General features: G+C 56.4%; 1 protein-coding gene across 1 annotated transcript in view; it reads right to left on the minus strand.

Annotated features, from left to right (window-relative positions):
- LOC132805557 (transcription factor XE1.1-like) overlaps positions 1–15,000 on the minus strand; it is a 35,119-nt gene that overhangs the window by 7,479 nt on the left and 12,640 nt on the right. Inside the window, exons 3-6 of the mRNA XM_060820671.1 lie at positions 7,952–8,072; positions 6,778–6,934; positions 4,375–4,604; positions 1,269–1,406 (exon numbers count right to left, since the gene is read on the minus strand). Coding sequence (XP_060676654.1) covers positions 1,270–1,406; positions 4,375–4,604; positions 6,778–6,934; positions 7,952–8,072 — 645 coding nt within the window. The 3' untranslated portion in view covers position 1,269. The remainder of the gene's footprint in view (positions 1–1,268; positions 1,407–4,374; positions 4,605–6,777; positions 6,935–7,951; positions 8,073–15,000) is intronic.

A 15,000-nucleotide genomic window follows, 5' to 3' on the forward strand; every position in this document is an offset into this window, starting at 1 on the left:
AGAAAGATCGCGAGGCAGCAACATTGAAAACCCAGTCTGCCACCTGGAACGTCTTGGCCTGAATGTGGAGGAACATTCAAAGCCAAAATGCCACCTGTGAGTCCATAAATAGATCAATGGAACGAAGACCATCATCCTGGACCTTGAGGGATCGCCACAATGCGTATTCCTTGCCTCTCCGGGGGGGCGGGGGTAAAGGTGACGGGTTTGGGGAAGGTGCAGTCTAAGGAGCCTGGTCGCAGTGGGTCTTGTAGATGGTACACCCTGCTGTGACTGGGGGTGGTGGAGGGAAGGGGGTGTTTGTGGGTGTGGTGCCAATCCGGGGGGGGGGGCGGCTGCTTTGTCCCTGGACGGTGTCGAACTTCTCGAGTGTTGTCGGAGCTGACCCCCCGTCCAGGGGTGAGTGGGGAATATTCCCTCACCCTCCTGACTCGGGCCTGGTCGATGGTGGGACAGGCTTTGGGGAGGAGGGAGTCAGGAGGGGAGTTACTCGCTGCAGGATTCCCAGCCTCTGACCCTGCTCTTGTAGCCCCTGTGTGTTTATGGCTGGGTCCAGTTCAGTTTCTGGTCAATGGTAACCCCCAGGATGTTGATAGTGGGGGGATTCAGTGATGGTAACACCATTGACCATCAAGGGGGTGATGGTTAGATTCTCTCTCAATGGTAACCCCCAGGATGTTGATAGTGGGGGGAGTCAGTGATGGTAACACTATTGAACATCAAGGAGGCGATGGTTAGATTATCTCTCAATGGTAACCCCCAGGATGTTGATAGTGGGGGGATTCAGTGATGGTAACACCATTGAACATCAAGGGCGCGATGGTTAGGTTCTCTCTCAATGGTAACCCCCAGGATGTTGATAGTGGGGGGTGCAGTGATGGCAACACCATTGAATGTCAAGGGAGGGGTGAGGATTAGATTCGCTCATGTCGGGGATGGTTTGGCCCGGTATCAATGTTACTCGCCATTTGTCAACCCAGAGTTAAATACTGCTGCACGTGATTCAATGTTTGAGCAGCTGTAGGTGGATCGGAAAAGCTGGCAATTATCCATAAACATCGAACTTCTGACAGAGCGACGATGAAGCAACTGAAGATGACAGGTCAGGAAAGCTCTTACCTGGAGCATTTTCCCTCAATTCCCAACAGCAAGGATGGGAAGTCAGTGCTGGGCAATAACATATCACGCACCCCCTCCCAACCAGGTAATAACACCTTCCTCCGACACCAATCTCTGCACAACTCCTTCAAACGGTGGGATTCACCTACCTCACATGTGCCCCATTGGGTTGGGGGAGTCTCCAATTCCCTGATGAACCACCAGGTGCGTGGACGTGGATTCGACATTGGAGATCTTCTCTTCCTCCCGTCGCTTCAGGCAAGCGGCTTTCGGGTTCAGGTTCCTCTCTAGAGGCAAGACAAAGACCCCCACGGTGAGTCTTTGCTGCCCCCCTGCATCATTCCACACCTCCCCCCCCACCCGCCCTGATCCCGGCTAACTTACCGTCGAAGGCTCCCTGACGCTCAAACTCATTGCGAAACGAGGAGGTTGGTGAACAGGGGACTCTGGAGAGTCAAGAGTGTGGCGCTGGAAAAGCACAGCAGGTCAGGCAGCATCCGAGGAGGGGGACAATCGACGTTCCGGGCCCTTCATCAGGAATAGTTGGGGAGGGTTGGCCCAAGACTCATTCGAGGTTAAAATGGGAGGGGGAAGTAGGGCTGGGGGGGGGGGGGGGGGAGAAAGGTAGCTGAGAGTACGATAGGTGGATGGAGGTGGGGGTAAAGGTGATAGGTCAGAGAGGAGGGTGGAGTGGATAAGTGGGATGGTAGGTTAGGTCATGAGAAGATTAGAAGATGGGGTGGGGAGGGGGGCGGAGGGGAACTATTTAATCTGGTGAAACCAACATTGATGCCCTGGGGTTGGAGGGTCGTGAGGCGGAAGATGGGACGTTCTTCCTCCAAGCGTCAGGTGGTTAGGGTGAGGCGATGGAGGAAGCCCAGGATCTGCATGTTCTTGGCGGAGTGGGAGGTGAGGGTGGGCGTTAAAGTGTTCAGCCACAGGGCAGTGGGGCTGGTTGGTGCGCGAGATGTTCTCTGAAGCGCTCTGCAAGTAGGCATCATGTATTCCCGATGTAGAGGAGACCACATCGGGAACAACGGACACAGTAGGTGACGTGCGCGTGCGGAAGTGCAGGTAAAACTCTTGACGGATGTGGGAGGAACGGACCATGGGGCAGGGACTGGAGAGCAAAATGTTCCCATTGCCTGAACTCCCCGCTCCCCGCTCCACCCCAAACATCCTAGGGGCTACCATGGAGACTGAAGACAGGGAGCAGGAGGTTCAGAAAGGACTGGAGGAAGATTTTTCATCTGGGGGGGTTGGGTGTCTGGAACTCACTGCTGAGAAAGTGTGTGTTAAGAGCCAGTTAAACACTGCAGATGCTGGAATCCAACGTAGACAGGCAGCAGGCTGGAAGAACGCGTCAAGCCAGGCAGCATCAGGAGGTGGTGAAGTCGACGTTTCGGGGTACACCCTTCTTCAGGGCTGGGGGAGGGGTGACACATTCATTGACCAACCAGGTCGTACCCTCTGCCTGTCTTCCCCCACCCCCACGTCACCACCCTGTCCCCTCCTCCCCCTGTCTCTGCAGCTCCCCCTCCCTCCAGCCCTGAGGAAGGGTCAGACCCCGAAACGTTAACTTCTCCACCTCCTGGCTTGCCGCGTTCTCCCAGCCTCCTGCCTGGTTATTCTCGGAAGTCAGGGACCCCCAAAGAATGTTTTTTTAAGTGTCTTTATCCAGATGAGCACTTGGAATGTGTAAGGCTACAGTCCAAGTGCTGGAGAATGGGGCAGGAATAGAGAGGTGCTTGATGACCAGTGCAGAGATGATGGGCTGAAAGCCCTCTTTCAGTCCTATCAACAGCCTCTGACCTAACTAATTTCCTAGCTAAGTCATTCAGGCCTACCTCCACAGCACAGTGGGACTTGAATCCCAGGTCTTCTGGCCCAGAGGTAGGGACACTACAACTGTACCACAAGTGTCTCCTCCATTTCCCCCTCTGATGAACCCTTTTGCTCAGGGGTCCCAGGCCAATGCGGATAAAGATGGCAGACTCTCTTCACTGAGATTCGAGCCTGTCACCTCAGACTCGGAGGCGCACTCAGCTCCCAAGGGAGGAGGGCCATTCGGTCTATCCTCTCCACACCAGCCAACAAAGCTCCCGACTTCACTCATCGGAGAGGATCCCAAGGCGGTAGATGAGACGCTCTTCCTCCAGGCGTCGGGTGGTAAGGGTCTGGCAATGGAGGAGACCCATGATCTGCAAGTCCTTGGCAGAGTGGGAGGGGGACTTGAAGTGTTCAGCCACAAGGCGGTGGGGTTTGTTGGTGCAGGTGTCCCTGATGTCTCTTCCTCTCTCTCTGTCGTGCCCTATTCTCTCTCTGTCTCTCGCACCCTCTCTCTGTCTCTCTCTCTCGCCCTCTCTCTCTCTCTTTCCCTCTCTGTCCTGCGCTCTCTGTCTCGCACTCTCTGTCTCTCCCTCTCTGTCTTGTACCCTCTCTCTCTCTGTCTCTCTCGTGCCCTCACTCTCTCTCTCGCCCTCTCTCTCTCTGTCTCTCGCCCCCTCTCTCTCTGTTGTGCCCTATTCTCTCTCTCCCCCCCCCCCTGTCTCTCCCTCTCTCTCTGTCTCTTGCTCCCTCTCTCTCGCCCCCACTCTCTCTCTCTCTCGCGCCCCAGTCTCTCTCGCGACCTCTCTGTCTCTATCTCTCTCTGTCTTGCGCTCTCTCTCTCCCTCTGTCTCTCGTGCCGTCTCTCTTTCTCTCTGTATCTCCCTCTCTGTCTCGCGCCCTCTCTCTCTCTCTCTCCCCCCCTCTGTCTCTCCATCTGTCTCTCGTGGCCTCACTCTCTCTCTCGCGCCCTCTCTCCTTCTCTCTCTCGTGCCCTATTCTCTCTCTCTAATCTCCTCTCTTTCTCTGTCTCACCGTCTCTGCTTCTCACGCCCCTGCTCGCTCTGTCTCTCGCGCCCTCTCTCTCTCTGTCTCTCTCTCTGTCTCTCTCTCTCGTGCCCTCACTCTCTCACTCTCCCGCCCCAGTCTTTGAGTTGTCCACTACTGAACCCACCTCACGGTGTGTAGCCTAGGGCACCATTTACAATCAGGCCTACCTCTCACCTGACCACAGCTGTCCCCACCTCCCGATGTGTTGCTCAAGGCTCCATTTACAATAGGGCCTACCTCTCACTTGACCACCTCTGTCCCCATCTCCCAGTGTGTAGACTAAGGCTCCATTTACGATTGGGCCTACCTCTGAGTTGTCCACCACTGAACCCACCTCACGGTGTGTAGCCTAGGGGAACCACTTACAATCGGGCCTACCTCTGACTTGTTGCTCCAGGCCGAGAATGACGGAGACGGCCTGGTGGAGGATCAGGAGCTTGGTCTGCGGCTTGTCGTTCTTCATGTGGAGTTGGCACATGCGGCCTAGCTCCTTGAAGGCCTCGTTAATGTCGCGTACGCGGAGTCGCTCCCGGGCGTTGTTCGCCATGCGCCGGTCCTTCTCCCGCTCAGCCTTCTGCTCTGGGTTCAGGTCGTCGTCCTCGTGGGTACTGAGGGGAGGAGGGATGGGGAGAGGTCAGCTGAGCTGGAGGAGGTTTGGGGAGAGACACAGACCGCGCGCGTGACGGAACGGAGATCACTCTCACCGGGAGCCGGATTGGGGGAACGGCGGTGGATTATTTACCCAGAGTGTGGCAACGGGGAGAAGGTAAAGAGGTGGGGGGAAGGGGTAAAAGGGGGAAAACGTGCAGCAAGACCAGAGTGTCTCCTCATGCAGCACAGAAACAAACCCTTCGGCCCAACTCACCAGCACTGCAACGAAAAGCACCAAACGATACGCTGGGCATCATGGCGATAGGTGCAACAGAACGCTTGCTGTATCACAGAATCCCTACACTGTGGAAACAGGCCACTCGGCCGATCGAGTCCATACCAACCCTCTGAAGGCCATCTCACCCAGACACACACCCCTACCCGATCTCAATCCCCTAACATTTCCCACCCCACCCTAACCTGCACATCCCTGGGCACTATGGGACAATTTAGCATGGCCAATCCACCCTAACCTGCACATCCCTGGGCACTACGGGACAATTTAGCATGGCCAATCCACCCTAACCTGCACATCCCTGGGCACTATGGGACAATTTAGCATGGCCAATCCACCCTAACCTGCACATCCCTGGGGCACTATGGGACAATTTAACATGGCCAATCCACCCTGACCTGCACATCCCTGGGCACTACGGGACAATTTAGCATGGCCAATCCACCCTAACCTGCACATCCCTGGGCACTATGGGACAATTTAGCATGGTCAATCCACCCTAACCTGCACATCCCTGGGCACTATGGGACAATTTAGCATGGCCAATCCACCCTAACCTGCACATCCCTGGGGCACTATGGGACAATTTAACATGGCCAATCCACCCTGACCTGCACATCCCTGGGCACTACGGGACAATTTAGCATGGCCAATCCACCCTAACCTGCACATCCCTGGGCACTATGGGACAATTTAGCATGGCCAATCCACCCTAACCTGCACATCTTTGGACTGTGGGTGAAAACCCACGCAGACACGGGGAGAATGTGCAAACCCCACACAGACAGTCACCTGAGGGTGGAATCGAACCCGGGTCCCTGGCGCCGTGAGGCAGTGGTGCTAACCACGGCAATTGTGCAGGGTGAGACCGTACCTGGAATACTGTGTGCAGTTTGTCTCTGAGGATGGATGTGCTGGCTATGGGAGGGAGTGTAACAAAGACTGATTCCTGGGATGGGAGCAAGTATCATATGGTGGGAGGCCGGATCAGTTAGGATTACGTTCCTGGGGGGTATGGAAATGGGGGTAGAATCTCATAGAAACCTGTAAATATCTAACAGGACATTCCCTGTGACTGGGAGTCACCGTCTGAAGGAGATGGGGCGGGACAGGAGGTGAGGAGAAATGCGTTCACCCAGAGAGCGGGGATTCCTTGTCCCAGGAAGCGGTCAGGGGTCCGAACAGGGAATGTTTTCCAGGAGTCAGAGGTGGCCGTAATCCTCAGAGGAAACCCCGACCCAGAATCCCCAGCGCCCGCGTGACCAAATCGGAACGGATTAAATGTTACAGAGAGTCTAGGCCCTGGTCTCTCTGGGTTGGGGAGTCAGACACGGGCTGGTGGGAGTTGGGGTGGGGGTCCTGGACGCAGGATGAAGGGGCATGCATCCGAGGGACGGATAGATTTTTCGTCTCTGGGAAGGGACTGGCGAGAAGGTGGGGCTTCTTTTGGGATGGTAATGAGGGGCCTAGGGGCAGCCAGTTTCAGATTTGAGTTGGGGAGTGTGGAGGGGTCTGGAGTCACGTGTAGGCCCAGACTAGGTAAGATTTCCCACCCCCCTCACCCCCTCAGTTAGCAAACCCTGATGGGGCTTTGAAGGCAAATCCACCACCATTCGACTAACTTATAATTCTATGTTTGTGTTGCAAATTTGGAGGGGGATTTGAACCCAGTGCCCTCTGAACTTTAACCCAGTGACCCCTCTCAAAACAAGGGTTGGCTGAATCACGATGGAACAGAACAGGCTCGAGGGGCAGAGTGGTCACCGCGAGTTGCTATGAGAGATTGGGAAGACCAGCACACGTAGACTTTGCGAATAGGACGGTATGCGTGTGAGGGGGACAGCACGATGGGCAGCGCACAGGGTCGGGGGGGGTGAGGGGAGACAGCGACCCACCTTGAGCGACTGCGGCTAAGCTTGTCTTTCCTGGGATCGCTGGCGTCGTCGTCCTCCGACAGGTCATCTTCCAGCTGGGAGCCGAGACTGTTCTCCTTCTCCTTGTCATCGGCTTTGGTCTCCGAAGAGAGCGCCTGGGAACCCCCAGAGGCAAAAGCTGCCGAAAGGAGCAGGGGAGGGCGTTAGGGCAGTGGGCAAATGGACCGACACGCCAGAGAGAAGATGGCTGTCAGGCAGTGGTCAGGGTCCGGGCAGTGGTTCCGGGCAGCAGGGGGTTGGTGCTAGGGTTTGGAGTTGGGTTAGATTTGGGGTCAAGGGTTGGGGTTAGGGTGCACAGGACAACTCCTACCTCAGCTCTGTGCTGGGTGGGTTAGGGTTAGGGTGTGCAACAGCTCCTACCTGGACACACACCCAGTGCTGGGTAGGTGGGTTAGGGTTAGGGTGGGTGTAGGATAGGGTTAGGGTTAGGGTGGGTGTAGGATAGGGTTAGGGTGGGTGCAGGATAGGGTTAGGGTGGGTGCAGGATAGGGTTAGGGTGGGTGCAGGATAGGGTTAGGGTTAGTATAGGACACCTCCTACCTCTGCACACGTCCTGCGCTGGGTGGGTTAGGGTTAGGGTTAGGTTTAGGGTTAGGGTGGGTGTGTGGGTTAGGGTTAGGGTGTGGGTTAGGGTTTAGGGTGGGTGTGTGGGACACATCCTACCTCTGCACACGTCCTGCGCTGGGTGGGTGGGTTAGGGTTAGGGTTAGGGTGGGTGTAGGATAGGGTTAGGGTTAGGGTTAGTGTAGGACACCTCCTACCTCTGCACACGTCCTGCGCTGGGTAGGTTAGGGTTAGGGTCAGGGTCAGGGTTAGGTTTAGGGTTAGGGTGGGGGTGTGGGTTAGGGTTAGGGTGTGGGTTAGGGTTAAGGGTTAGGGTGGGTGTGTGGGACACCCCTACCTCTGCACACATCCTGCGCTGGGTCGGTTAGGGTTAGGGTTAGGATGGGGGATAGGGTTAGGGTTAAGGGTTAGGCTTAGGGTCAGGGTCAGGGTGGGTGTGTGGGACACCTCCTACCTCTACACACGTCCTGCGCTGGGTCGGTTAGGGTTAGGGTTAGGATGGGGGATAGGGTTAGGGTTAAGGGTTAGGCTTAGGGTCAGGGTCAGGGTGGGTGTGTGGGACACCCCCTACCTCTGCACACGTCCTGCGCTGGGTGGTTGAGCCCGGCGGCAGCCAGAGCTGCAGAAACCACACTGGGCAGTCCGGAGAGACTGGAATGGAGATTTGTTGCTTCCTCACGATGAGTTGGTACCTGTGGGTGTAACAAGCAAGGGTCCGGTCAGTCTGCCATCAGGAAATCCGACTGACCTCAACTTGCAGAGGTCACTGTCTAGGCACAGCGGGCACCATCTCCCTCTGTCCATCCCTCCCTTTCCCGTTCCCAGAGCATACAACAATACGGGGCAGAACAGGCCCTTCGGCCCTCGATGTTGCGCCGACCTGTGAACTACTCTCAACTCGTCCCCCTACACTATCCCAAAATCATCCATGTGCTCATCCAAGGATTGTTGGAATCTCCCTAATGGGGCTGAGTTGACTACATTAGCAGGTAGGGCATTCCACGCCCTTACCACTCTCTGGGTAAAGAACCTGCCTCTGACATCTGTCTTAAATCTATCACTCCTCAATTTGCAGTTATGCCCTCTCGTACACGCTGTCATCATCCTAGGAAAAGGACTTTCACTGTCTACCTCTATCTAATTCTCTGATCATCTTGTATGTCTCTATCAAATCCCCCCTTAGCCTCTTGTTGCCAACGAGAACAGACCCAAGTCTCTCAGCCTTTCCTCATAAGACCCTCCCTCCAGACCAGGTAACATCCTGGTAAATCTCCTCTGCACCTTTTCCAATGCTTCCACATCCTTCCCGAAATATGGCGACCAGAACTGTACACCATATTCCAAGAGTGACCGCACATAGTTGCAGCATGATATTGTGGCTCCGGAACTCAATCCCTCTACCAATGAAACCGAACACACCATATGCCGCCTTAACAGCACTATCCACCTGGGTGGCAACTTTCAGGGATCTATGTACATGGACTCCAAGATCCCTCTGCACATCCACACTACCAAGAATCTTTCCATTGACCCAGTACTCTGCCTTCCTGTTATTCTTCCCAAAGTGCATCACCTCACATTTAGCTGCATTGAACTCCATTTGCCACCTCTCAGCCCAATTCTACAGTTTATCCAAGTCCCCCTGCAACCTGTAACATTCTTCCACACTGTCCACTACTCCACCGACTTTAGTGTCGTCTGCAAATTTACTAATCCATCCACCTATGCCTGCGTCCAAGTCATTTATAAAAATGACAAACAGCAGTGGTCCCAAAACAGATCCTTGTGGCACACCACTAATAACCGGACTCCAGGCTGAATATTTTCCATCAACCACCACTCGCTGCCTTCTTTCAGAAAGCCAGTTTCTAATCCAAACTGCTAAATCACCCTCAATTCCATGCCTCTGTATTTTCTCTAACAGCCACCCGTGTGGAACCTTTACTGAAGTCCATGTACACCACGTCAACTGCCCTACCCTCATCTACATGCTTGGTCACCTTCTCAAAAAAACTTAGGTTTGTGAGACACAACCTGCCCTTGACGAAACCATGTTGACTATCTGAAATCAAATTTTTGCTTGCTTGATAATTATAAATCTTATCCTTTCCAAAACCTTTCCTACAACAGAAGTAAGGCTCACTGATCTATAATTACCTGGGTCATCTCTGCTGCCCTTCTTGAACAATGGCACCTTTGTAATCCTCCAGTCCTCTGGTACCAAACCTGTAGACAATGACGACTCAAATATCAAAGCCAAAGGCTCTGCTATCTCTTTCCTAGCTTTCCAGAGAATCCTCAGATAAATCTCATCTGACCCAGGGGACTTGTCTACTGTCCCTCCTTCTAGAATTGATAACACCTATCCATAACTAACCTTGATCCTTCCTAGTCTAATATCTCGTACCTCATTCTTCTCCTCTACAATATTCTCCTTTTCCTGAGTGAAAACCGATAAGAAATGTTCATTTAGCACCTCTCCGATCTCCACAGGGTCCACACTCAACTTCCCACTTCGGTCTTTGATTGACCCTGATCATCCTTTTATTCCTCACATACCTGTAGAAAACTTTAGGGTTCTCCTTTATTCTATTTGCTAAAGACTACTCTTTGCTCTTCTTAACTCTCTCTTTAAATCCTTCCTAGCTGATCTGAAACTCTCCATCGCCTCATCTGTACCATCTTACCTCATCAACACACAAGCCTCCTTCCTCATAACAAGAGATACAATTTCCTTAGTAAACCACAGTTCCCTTACCTGATCACATCCTGCCTGCCTGACAGGGACATACCTATCAAGGACATGCAGTATCTGTTCCTTAAACCAGCTCCACATTTCCATTGTCTGCATCCCCTGCATTTTGCTACCCCATTCTACGCATCTAAAGTCTTGCCTAATCGCATTATAATTGCCCTCCCTCCATCTATAACTCTTGTCCTGTGGCATGTACCTATCCCTTTCCACCACTAAACTAAACACAACCAAGTTATGGTCACTCTCTCCAAAGTGCTCACCCACAACTAAATCAAACACCTGGCCTGGTTCATTACCAAGCACTTCCCTCCATCTCTCTCTCTCTCTCTCACACACACACACACACCCTCACACACACACACTCACATGCACCCTCACACACACACACACACACTCTCCTGCTCTCTCCTACCCTCCATCTCCATCCCGTCAAACGGACAGCGCTGAGGGCGAAGGGACTGTCAGAGGGACAATGCTGAGGGAGTGGGCACTGTCGGACGGTCAATGCTGAGGGAGTGGGCACTGACAGAGGGTTAGCACTGAGGGAGCGGGTGCTGCCAGAGGGTCAGTGCTGAGGGAGTGGGTGCTGTGGGAGGGTCAGTGCTGAGGGAGCGGGTGCAGTGGGAGGGTCAGTGCTGAGGGAGCGGGTGCAGTGGGAGGGTCAGTGCTGAGGGAGCAGGTGCTGTTGGAGGGTCAGTGCTGAGGGTGTGGGCACTGTCAGAGGGTCAGCGCTGAGGGAGCGGGCACTGTGGGAGGGTCAGTGCTGAGGGAGTGGGCGCTGTGGGAGGGTCAGTGCTGAGGGAGCGGGTGCAGTGGGAGGGTCAGTGCTGAGGGAGCGGGTGCAGTGGGAGGGTCAGTGCTGAGGGAGCGGGTGCTGTGGGAGGGTTAGCACTGAGGGAGCGGGTGCTGTGGGAGGGTCAGTGCTGAGGGAGCGGGTGCTGTGGGAGGGTCAGTGCTGAGGGAGCGGGTGCAGTGGGAGGGTCAGTGCTGAGGGAGCAGGTGCTGTTGGAGGGTCAGTGCTGAGGGTGTGGGCACTGTCAGAGGGTCAGCGCTGAGGGAGCGGGCACTGTGGGAGGGTCAGTGCTGAGGGAGTGGGCGCTGTGGGAGGGTCAGTGCTGAGGGAGTGGGCGCTGTGGGAGGGTCAGTGCTGAGGGAGCGGGCACTGTGGGAGGGTCAGTGCTGAGGGAGTGGGTGCTGTGGGAGGGTCAGCGCTGAGGGAGCGGGCGCTGTGGGAGGGTCAGTGCTGAGGGAGCAGGTGCTGTTGGAGGGTCAGTGCTGAGGGTGTGGGCACTGTCAGAGGGTCAGCGCTGAGGGAGCGGGCACTGTGGGAGGGTCAGTGCTGAGGGAGTGGGCACTGTGAGAGGGTTAGCACTGAGGGAGCGGGTGCTGTGGGAGGGTCAGTGCTGAGGGAGTGGGTGCTGTGGGAGGGTCAGTGCTGAGGGAGTGGGCGCTGTGGGAGGGTCAGCGCTGAGGGAGTGGGCGCTGTGGGAGGGTCAGCGCTGAGGGAGTGGGCGCTGTGGGAGGGTCAGCGCTGAGGGAGCGGGTGCTGTGGGAGGGTCAGTGCTGAGGGTGTGGGCACTGTCAGAGGGTCAGCGCTGAGGGAGCGGGCACTGTGGGAGGGTCAGTGCTGAGGGAGCGGGCACTGTGGGAGGGTCAGTGCTGAGGGAGCGGGCACTGTGGGAGGGTCAGCGCTGAGGGAGCGGGCGCTGTGGGAGGGTCAGCGCTGAGGGAGTGGGCGCTGTGGGAGGGTCAGTGCTGAGGGAGCGGGTGCTGTGGGAGGGTCAGTGCTGAGGGAGTGGGCGCTGTGGGAGGGTTAGCACTGAGGGAGCGGGTGCTGTGGGAGGGTCAGTGCTGAGGGAGCGGGTGCTGTGGGAGGGTCAGTGCTGAGGGAGCGGGTGCAGTGGGAGGGTCAGTGCTGAGGGAGCAGGTGCTGTTGGAGGGTCAGTGCTGAGGGTGTGGGCACTGTCAGAGGGTCAGCGCTGAGGGAGCGGGCACTGTGGGAGGGTCAGTGCTGAGGGAGTGGGCACTGTGGGAGGGTCAGTGCTGAGGGAGCGGGCACTGTGGGAGGGTCAGCGCTGAGGGAGCGGGCGCTGTGGGAGGGTCAGCGCTGAGGGAGTGGGCGCTGTGGGAGGGTCAGTGCTGAGGGAGCGGGTGCTGTGGGAGGGTCAGTGCTGAGGGAGTGGGCGCTGTGGGAGGGTTAGCACTGAGGGAGCGGGTGCTGTGGGAGGGTCAGTGCTGAGGGAGGGGGTGCTGTGGGAGGGTCAGTGCTGAGGGAGCGGGTGCAGTGGGAGGGTCAGTGCTGAGGGAGCAGGTGCTGTTGGAGGGTCAGTGCTGAGGGTGTGGGCACTGTCAGAGGGTCAGCGCTGAGGGAGCGGGCGCTGTGGGAGGGTCAGTGCTGAGGGAGTGGGCGCTGTGGGAGGGTCAGTGCTGAGGGAGTGGGCGCTGTCGGAAGGTCAGTGCTGAGGGAGCGGGCACTGTGAGAGGGTTAGCACTGAGGGAGCGGGTGCTGTGGGAGGGTCAGTGCTGAGGGAGTGGGTGCTGTGGGAGGGTCAGTGCTGAGGGAGTGGGCGCTATGGGAGGGTCAGTGCTGAGGGAGTGGGCGCTGTGGGAGGGTCAGTGCTGAGGGAGTGGGCGCTGTGGGAGGGTCAGCGCTGAGGGAGCGGATGCTGTGGGAGGGTCAGTGCTGAGGGTGTGGGCACTGTCAGAGGGTCAGCGCTGAGGGAGCGGGCACTGTGGGAGGGTCAGTGCTGAGGGATTGGGCGCTGTGGGAGGGTCAGTGCTCAGGGAGTGGGCGCTGTCGGAGGGTCAGTGCTGAGGGAGCGGGCACTGTGGGAGGGTCAGTGCTGAGGGAGTGGGCACTGTGGGAGGGTCAGCGCTGAGGGAGCGGGCGCTGTGGGAGGGTCAGCGCTGAGGGAGTGGGCGCTGTCGGAGGGTCAGTGCTGAGGGAGCGGGCGCTGTGGGATGGTCAGTGCTGAGGGAGCGGGCGCTGTGGGAGGGTCAGCGCTGAGGGAGCGGGCGCTGTGGGAGGGTCAGCGCTGAGGGAGTGGGCGCTGTGGGAGGGTCAGTGCTGAGGGAGTGGGTGCTGTGGGAGGGTCAGTGCTGAGGGAGTGGGCGCTGTGGGAGGGTCAGTGCTGAGGGAGTGGGCGCTGTGGGAGGGTCAGTGCTGAGGGAGTGGGCGCTGTGGGAGGGTCAGCGCTGAGGGAGCGGGTGCTGTGGGAGGGTCAGTTCGGGTGTGAAACATACAGTTTGAGAATGTGGTGTGGGCAGGTTCAATGAGACAATGAAGGTATCTGAGTGGGTGTATTGTGTGAGAAATTGGGGAGGGGGGTGATGGCTTATCTCTAGGCACTATCTGAATCGCACCCCTCTGCGCCAGAACCACTCTTTGACTCTGTGCATGAAGTGGGGGAAAGGGTTTGCAGGACGGTGGCACAGTGGTTAGCCCTGCTGCCTCACAGCGCCAGAGACCCGGGTTCAATTCCCGCCTCAGGCGACTGACTGTGTGGAGTTTGCACATTCTCCCCGAGTCTGCGTGGGTTTCCTCCCACAGTCCAAAGATGTGCAGGTTAGGGTGGATTGGCCATGCTAAATTGTCCCATAGTGCCCAGGGATGTGCAGGTTAGGGTGGATTGGCCATGCTAAATTGTCCCGTAGTGCCCAGGGATGTGCAGGTTAGGGTGGATTGGCCATGCTAAATTGTCCCGTAGTGCCCAGGGATGTGCAGGTTAGGGTGGATTGGCCGTGCTAAATTGTCCCATAGTGCCCAGGGATGTGCAGGTTAGGGTGGGTTGGCCGTGCTAAGTTGCCCGTAGTGTTAGGTGAAGAGGTAATTGTATGAGTGTGGGTCTGGGAGGTATACGCTTCAGAGGGTCGGTGTGGATTTGTTGGGCCGAAGGGCCTGTTTCCACACTGTCAGTAATCTAATCTAAGTGACTATACCTGGTGAACAGTGAGAGGGCTCCAAGCGCAGTTTGGGTCATGAGCAGCAGGTGGCGACATTGTCTGTCAGATACATGGGTGAGGCCACCACAGCCGAATGACTGTTCCTCAGCCGAACCCCAACACGCCGCCGTTCCCTCTGCCCTTTGGGCCTGCCCCCATCAATGTCAGACCGCAGAACTCCAACGAGGTGGGGATGGGTCGACCACGGTCCCCAAAAACAACGAGAAGACCCGAACCCCAACTGAACCAGACGGCAGATAACACAAGGGTCAGCCCCAAGTGATCTCTGCGCCTTAACGCTATCATTGTGTCACCTCCCTTGACACACTTAGCCAGCTCAAAATCAGTCCTCAGCCTTTGGGTGAAGGGCGGGGGGGGGTAGGGTCTCTGCTCTTAGCTCCGTCCTGGATGTGATATAGAGAGCCCACACACTAACAGCTCAACCCTCAGGTTACAAGTTAGTTACAACGCCAGGAACAAGTGATTTCTCTCGCGTGAGACAGTGCGCCAGTGCGTACCAGAGAACGAATGAGAACCCCTCAGGGACCAGGCTACGGTGTCATTCCTGCTCCTCAGTGTGAGAGACTGTGTCAGTGTGAGAGAGTGTCTGTGTCAGTGTGAGAGAGTGTGGCTGTGTCAGTGTGAGAGTGTCTGTATCAGTGTGAGAGTGTCCGTGTCAGTGTGAGAGTGTCAGTGTGAGAGAGTGTGGCTGTGTCAGTGTGAGAGTGTCTGTATCAGTGTGAGAGTGTCAGTGTGAGAGAGTGTGGCTGTGTCAGTGAGAGAGAGTGTGGCTGTGTCAGTGTGAGAGTGTCTGTATCAGTGTGAGAGTGTCCGTGTCAGTGTGAGAGTGTCAGTGTGAGAGAGTGTGGCTGTGTCAGTGTGAGAGTGTCTGTATCAGTGTGAGAGTGTCAGTGTGAGAGAGT

The sequence above is a fragment of the Hemiscyllium ocellatum genome, chromosome 50 (assembly GCF_020745735.1).
Source record: "Hemiscyllium ocellatum isolate sHemOce1 chromosome 50, sHemOce1.pat.X.cur, whole genome shotgun sequence".
Classification (NCBI taxonomy): domain Eukaryota; kingdom Metazoa; phylum Chordata; class Chondrichthyes; order Orectolobiformes; family Hemiscylliidae; genus Hemiscyllium; species Hemiscyllium ocellatum.